General features: G+C 62.4%; 1 protein-coding gene across 1 annotated transcript; it reads right to left on the bottom strand.

Annotated features, from left to right (window-relative positions):
- Positions 1 to 283: 283 nt before the first annotated feature.
- Positions 284 to 6,052, bottom strand: LOC115287102 (probable palmitoyltransferase ZDHHC11). Its single transcript, XM_029933369.1, is given in 5 exon segments — positions 284 to 330; positions 333 to 388; positions 821 to 984; positions 5,256 to 5,468; positions 5,994 to 6,052. Coding segments are annotated over 4 exon segments (480 nt in total). The 5' UTR covers positions 5,994 to 6,052.
- Between the last annotated feature and the right edge of the window lie 521 nt (positions 6,053 to 6,573).

The following is a 6,573-nucleotide window of genomic DNA, read 5'->3' as shown; positions in this document are numbered from 1 at the left end:
CCACTCCGTTCACATGCCCCGCTGTCCAGTCCCCCTGCCTCACCCAGTCCTTTCACCTACCCCCTGCCAAGTCCCATCTCCCCCTTCCCTAGCACCCCACCCCTACCCCCTACCAAGGACCTCATCTCCCTCCCCCAGGATCTCATATCTCCCCACTGCAAGGTCCCTCCTCCCTTCTCCCCTTCTCCCCCCAGCAAACCCCTCATCCCTCTTTCCTGCTGAGTCTCCATCCCCCTCCTCCAGTACTCTGTGCCTCCCTCCTAGACCTCCTCCCCGCAGCCCCTCACGAGTAATTTCTGATCCCCACACAGTTGTTCAGCCATCTGCATGGTGGTCAAAGTGAGATACACACTTGTTGCAGAGACCACAGTGTTTGGCCTTCTTAGTGCTGGAAGGAAGAATTGAGGATGAGCAGCCCGTTGGCAGGACGTGCAGGAGGAAGACAGGGTCAGTGGGGGAGACAGGTGGCAGGGAACACCCCACCCCACACAGGGACCCTTCCCTCAGCCACGCCTGCCACACTGTGCCACCAGCTCCCACACTGAGTCACAGGCCTCCCTCCCAGGCTGTCTGCTGAGCCCTCAGTGCCCGGGTGGGGCTCTGGGGGGGGGCTGGGGCTCATATGAGCCCCTAGATCGGTGAGGGGCCCTGCGTGTCTAAGAGCCACTGCTTCTCCTTCAAGGAAAGCGGCACCAGTCAGCTGCACGGAAGCAGAAAGGCCTGAGAAGGGCCCCTCCTGTGCAGAGCATGGGGAAGAGGGCAGGTCCACACGGCAGGGGCAGCGCCCTTGGGTCCGCCTGCCGCCTCACGGGGCACTCACTCTGTGACTTGACACAGGTTCTGGATGACGGAAGCGGGTTTGCTGCGGTCAAAATGAGGCACAGGCTCTGCATAGTTCTTGAGCCTCACAGTAGCCTCTGCCGGATTGATGGAAGCTGCCATCAAGTGGACCACCAGGTGGAAAACGAAAAGCCCGCCAGTCACCTGGGCATGAGTGTCAAGGAACATGCGGCAAAGGTGCCCACTCAAGGTGGAAGTGGCTGCCAGTCAGCGCCTATGGCCAGGACAAGGACAGCCCACTCGCACCCCTGCAAACCGACAGCGCCCCCCAGTTCCTTTCCCCATGAGGATGACAGCGTGCTGGATAGAGGATCTCAAAGAAGTAGGACCCTTGAGGTGATGCTGGTGGCCTGGGGGCATGGACCCCACGCTTCACAGAGGCAGCAAGGGAAGGCCCTGGGGGCCAGCGGCCACCATGCTGGGCGCCGGCGTCCTGGGGGTTTTTGGGGCTTCGGAGATGCTCAGAGCACGTGTGTGGGGTGAGGGAGAAAGCAGATCATCAGGAAGGACGGAGAGGGGCAGGCAGGGCTCACGCACCCAGTATGCACGGTCTGTCTGGGTCCCATTTTGTCTCTCCTCGCCCCTAGGCCCCTCCAGCTCTCTGGCACCCAGTCCTGACACAGCACCCGGGGTAAAACCAGGGCCTGGGATCGCACCCTCCTCCTCCCCTAGGGACCAACACACTGTGTCCAGGGAATCCAAACAGGAGAGATAGAAGCCCCCTCCCTGTCAGTCCTGCCTGACGCCCCCGGGTCCAGTGCGGAGTGGGAGGGATCAGGCTTTACAGACTGGGTTCCAGAGTGTGGCAGCGGAAATGACCCAGCGCGGCAGGCCCTCGAGGCCACGGGTGCCTCGGGTTCTGCAGGGATTTGACTGGGGTGGGGGTTCTGAGCAGGGGGCGGGGGCTACTGCTCAGTTCCGCAGGAAGCCTGTGCAGGGTCCTCCTCAGACCCTGCCGGCCCACCTCCACAATGGCTGGGGTTTACGGCCAAGGCCTTGCCTCCACGAAGGCCCTGTAAAAAATATCCACAATGCACCAGCCCGAGTGGGAGGTGCCTTCTGGCCAAAATCACTCATTCCCCCTGACCCTGCAGCCTCTAGGTGACAAGTGCAGACCCAGGGCTCAGGCTGCCAGATGATGGTGTGGAGGTGACAGAGACCCAGTCCTGCTGGGGGAGAGAGGCTGGAGGAGGGTAGTCAAGAAGGAGGTGAGGGCCCTGAGGATCAGACCAAGCCAGGGGTGAGTGGAAGGTGGCTGAGAACCAGCCGGGCCCTGGGGGACGTGCACAGGGGAATGGGACTGACCAGATCGCTCAGTGCCACATGAGGGATGCAGTGACACCAAGGCCCTTCCAGTGGCCACTGGACCCTGCAGGGCCTGGGGAGGCCTGGGCCTCATCTGCGCTGCCTTTGAGCAGACAGCGACCACACTCCAAACAGGATACGGGGCCAGGTCAGGCTCTGCGGTCACTGCTAGAGACACCCACACAGTGCTGTCATGCGGTCCCTGCACCTGCTCCCGAAGCCTGAGGGCCCTGGCTGGAGACAAGCTCTGCTTTCTTTTTTATTGGGGCAACAGGAGCAGGTGCTGAGCAGGGACCTGGCCCAGGACAAGGAGATACAGCAGGAAGGCCAGCGGTGGCCCAGGCGCTGCCCCTTCCTCTGCCGCATCAGAAACAGGCGGGCAGGGTGTCGGACAGGGACTGAGTCCTGGGGACCTTTGCGCCCATGGCTACCCTCAGCACCCACGAGACCAACACCAGGGAGACAGGTGGGGTCAGCGTGGCCTACGTTCTGGCCTCAAACAAGAGGCACCAAGGCACCTGACCTGAGCCTGAAGTTCCCCACATCCCAAGCCTGCATGTGCCGTGGCCAGGCTGCCTCCGGAACGCGTCCCTCAGGAACAGAGGGGCAGCCCCCCCCAACATGCAGCAAGCAACCCCTTAGCACAAACACAGGTTTTGGACGGACCGCTAACCCCAGGTCACCCCTGAGAGTGATTCAGGTGAGCCAAAGGCCACCACGTTCTGCCTGGCCATTCACTCCGGCAGCCACATGGCTGAGAAAAGTGTCAGCGTTGGGCGCCACCTGAGGGTTCTGTCCTCACAGTCAAAAGGCCGGGTTATGGACGTCTCTCAGGTTGCAGAGAGTGACAAAAAGCACACGGCACAAGGTAGGAGGTCTCCCATGCCAGGAGGCCAGGCCCTGCCCTCAAGGCCCCCCCCCCCCCGCCGTCCCCGTCCCCTTAGGGACAATGTGTGTTTGGTAAGCACACTGCGGGGCCAGCCCAGGACACACGCCTTCCCGTCTTTCTGGGTCCTTCTGGGTCTGTGGCAGGAAGGGATGAGGCACCCCCTGAGTTCCCACCACCACCCACCAGCCCTGCAGTCACTGCAGCTAACCTAACCAGGGGCCTTGCCCTGCCACGGCGCCCTAGAACTAAGACCGGTCACATCAGAAGCCAGACCCTCTGAGCAAGGGCAGGGCGGTGTGAGAGGCTGGTGGCCACATCAATGGGGAATCAGGGATCCGCCTCCTCTGTTGCGTCTTTGGGAGGCTGCAATTCAGACCCTCCAGGGGCAGCAGTCCCTGTGGGCTCTGAATGACACAGGCACTCCCCGGTAGCCATGTGCTTCGGAGCCCACAAGGGAAGGAAGCAGCCAGAACCTAGCACTTGGGGCCAGCCAGAGGGTCCTGGAGGAAACACCGAGCTAGATAGCCTGGGGACACTCTGGGCCCAAAAGCAGATGACTGCTTGGAGTGCTCCCTGGACAGAGAACATGGGGCAGCTCGAAAAGCCCCCAGAACAGTCTCAGCTACAGTCAAGGGACAAAGTCGACAACAGATTATAACCCAGACCACAAGCAAACCCACAGTCAGGGACAGAGATCAGGGAACAGTCCCAGGGGGCAGCTGGAGCCGGGAAGGAGGCCAGGAACCAGCCCTCCCAGAGCCGGCCCCCCACCTGCACTGAGGGCTTCGGGCCCCAGAACGAGAGAGAGCTCCCTCTCCATGAGAACGGGAGCTGAGCGCGCAGGAGGAAGGGCAGAACTGGGAGACGTCCCACACTGGTGCGAGCTCCCAGCCAGAGGGCAATTCCGACCATGAAGCCGTGGGGACGGGCGCCAGCGGCCCTCGTGCAGGGCCTGAGAGAGGAGACCCATCACCACATGCAAAGCTTGAACCTTGACTGGATTCTGGGTGAAGGAACCCCCGAGAAGGCATGTTTTGGGGACCACTGGAGAAATTTTAAGATGGGCCACCTATGAGGTTGTACAATTTCTGCCCATCGTCTTGACACGGGGCCTGTGATGCAGGCTTTGGAGGCCCCACCTAGCGCCCCCAACCCTGAGCCACAGGCCTAAAGGTGGGGCAGCTGCACCAGAGCACACAGGACGCACGTTCCCGGCTCTGTGCCGCCAGGGAGAGACTGGTCAGATCAGGGGCCGCCCGGCACTGGGGGTCAGCGGGCTTGCACACCAGGCCACGGTGGATGCCCAGGCTCACTGGGGGGGTCGGCCAGCGGTGACCCCAGAGCACAGATACACTGGCGGAGCCGAGGTCATCATTCACAGAGTAAATGTGAGGAGGGAGCAGGGCTGGTGATGCCCATGTGCCCGGGGGAGGAGCACAGCTGCCCCAGACCGGGCTCCCCCACCAGCCTGCACGTCAGCCCCACGTGTGTCCCCGACGCCTACCCACCTGGCCTGAAGCTTACTCTGGTGACATGTCCAGAACCTCCTTTCAAGGGTGCCACAGGGTTCACAGTCCCCACTGGGGCCTGTGTTCTTGCTCCTAGCGGTAGGAGGGCTTTCTCTCCAGCCTCTGCCACTCCAGGTCTGGCCAACACCTGCCAACAACTCATGTGGCAAGAGATGCCACCGTTATCATCAGTGTCTTCCCCGGACCCCTTGTGTGGCTCGCCGGCCAGCCAGCCTGACCCGGCCCATTGCAGACCTGCAGACAAGTGGGGTCGCATGGGGCACCCTGGACCCTGCGACTGCACGCCATGTAAACGCCTGGGAGTCAGCCTTCAGTGTCTGGGCCTTGGGACCCCTTTGCGACCCCTTCCTGTCGTCTAGGCTGCCTGCCTCACTCCGAAGCCCGTCCACCAGGGTGCCCGGACGCGCTATCCCCGCACATACGGCAGGTGAGCGGCAGACACTCCTGGGCTTTCAGCATGGACCCTATGCCAGTGAGCCACATAGAGAAGGGACATCAGGTTTCAGGCACTGTGGTCATGGCAGCTGTTTGGGGTGAAGAGGGGGAGCAGGTCGCAGACGAGGGTGCCGACCTGCGGGTGACTCAGGTGTGGGGGGCTGGCAGGGCTGGTAGGGCCCCGAGCCAGATCCAGGGGGGCGGCCTGTGGGGAGCCTCCCCGTGACAGCAGGTGCTGCTCCCACAGTAAAGGATACACCATAGGCGATGAAGTTCCAGTTAGGCGGCAGAAAGGGGATGAAGATGCGGAAGTTGGCCAGGGCAACGATGAACAGCAGAGTCCAAGCCAATGCCTGGAAGGAGCTCAGGGGCCTTGACCAGCCATTCCCTCGGGACACGTTGGATCTCGGGACCCGTTGGTCCCTGGCTTCCGGCAGGCCTCCTCTCCAGCTCCAGTCATACAAATCCATCTGCAAGACGGGAGGAAGGGCGGGCAGGCATGGACTCGTGCTTGGCTTGCGTGGCCAGGGACACCCTGGGACTGCAGCTCACTGCCTCTGGGGGCCAAGGCGGGCTGGTGAGGGCCTTCCCCGTGGGGCCCAGGGGAGTGCTGCAGTGTGCCCAGGCCACAACAGTGACGCAGCTGCACCTCCGCTTCCCCAACAAAAGCTTCTGACTCACAGAAGCTCCCTGCAGAGGCTGCTGCTTTGGCCAGGGCGGCTGTGGACGGAGGCAGGCGCCGTAAACGCCAACCCTGCCCCCCCCCCCCCTGGCCCAGGCCGCCTGCAGGACGGACGCCTCCACACCATGCTCCCTGGGGCAGGGCGTCCTGGGCGCACCTGCGTGCTCATAACACCGCAGCCTGGCCAACATGACCCTCTGAGCCCTGACACAGGTCAGCCCCCGAATCACTGTTTTGTTCTGTGTCCTGCTTGGGATGCGCAGAGGTGACACTCCCAAGTTCTCTGGTCACAGCAGAAGCAGGAGACACCTACCTCCTGGGAGACAGAGCCGCTCCACTTCCTTCCTGGTCACAGTCCAGGCAGGACAGAAAAGTCCCAGGCTTACCTGAGGAGTAACAACGCCAGTTGCCATGGCAGTGACAGATGTCAAGGCCCCTCACAATGCTGGGCCGGCCCCGCCCAGGTGTTGGGGGTAGGCAGGGTGGGCACAGCAGGGGACACCCTGCAGACAAGGCCTGGGGGCCCCACCAGGCCAGCTGGCAGGCTGCACCCGCAGGCTGCCAGCCATCTATATGGCCCTGAGGTCTGACTACAACCCCTCCCACGGCAGCCCCTCAATGCCCCAGTGGTGTGTCCTGTCTCCCAACCTCCTGCTTCAGGCAGGATGTCGATGCCAATGTTCCTCATGACGATCGACCCACTGGGCGATTCTGCTCTGGGACCCCAGACTTGCACCCTCCGTCCAGACTTGTGCCTTTCCTCCCTTGAACCTGCCCCCTCGGTGGTCATGGAAAGGTCATGGTGGTGGTAAAAAGGTCACAGAAAGGCCAAAGAAGACGTGGGAGCGAGGGGCATGTGGACACTGTGCTTGGAAGGGTGTCTTTCCCACAGA

This window comes from Suricata suricatta, chromosome 3 (genome assembly GCF_006229205.1).
Source record: "Suricata suricatta isolate VVHF042 chromosome 3, meerkat_22Aug2017_6uvM2_HiC, whole genome shotgun sequence".
In the NCBI taxonomy this organism is placed as follows: Eukaryota; Metazoa; Chordata; class Mammalia; order Carnivora; family Herpestidae; genus Suricata; species Suricata suricatta.
The sequence above is the reverse complement of the archived record's forward strand: the minus strand, read 5'-3'. Positions and strand labels throughout refer to the sequence as shown.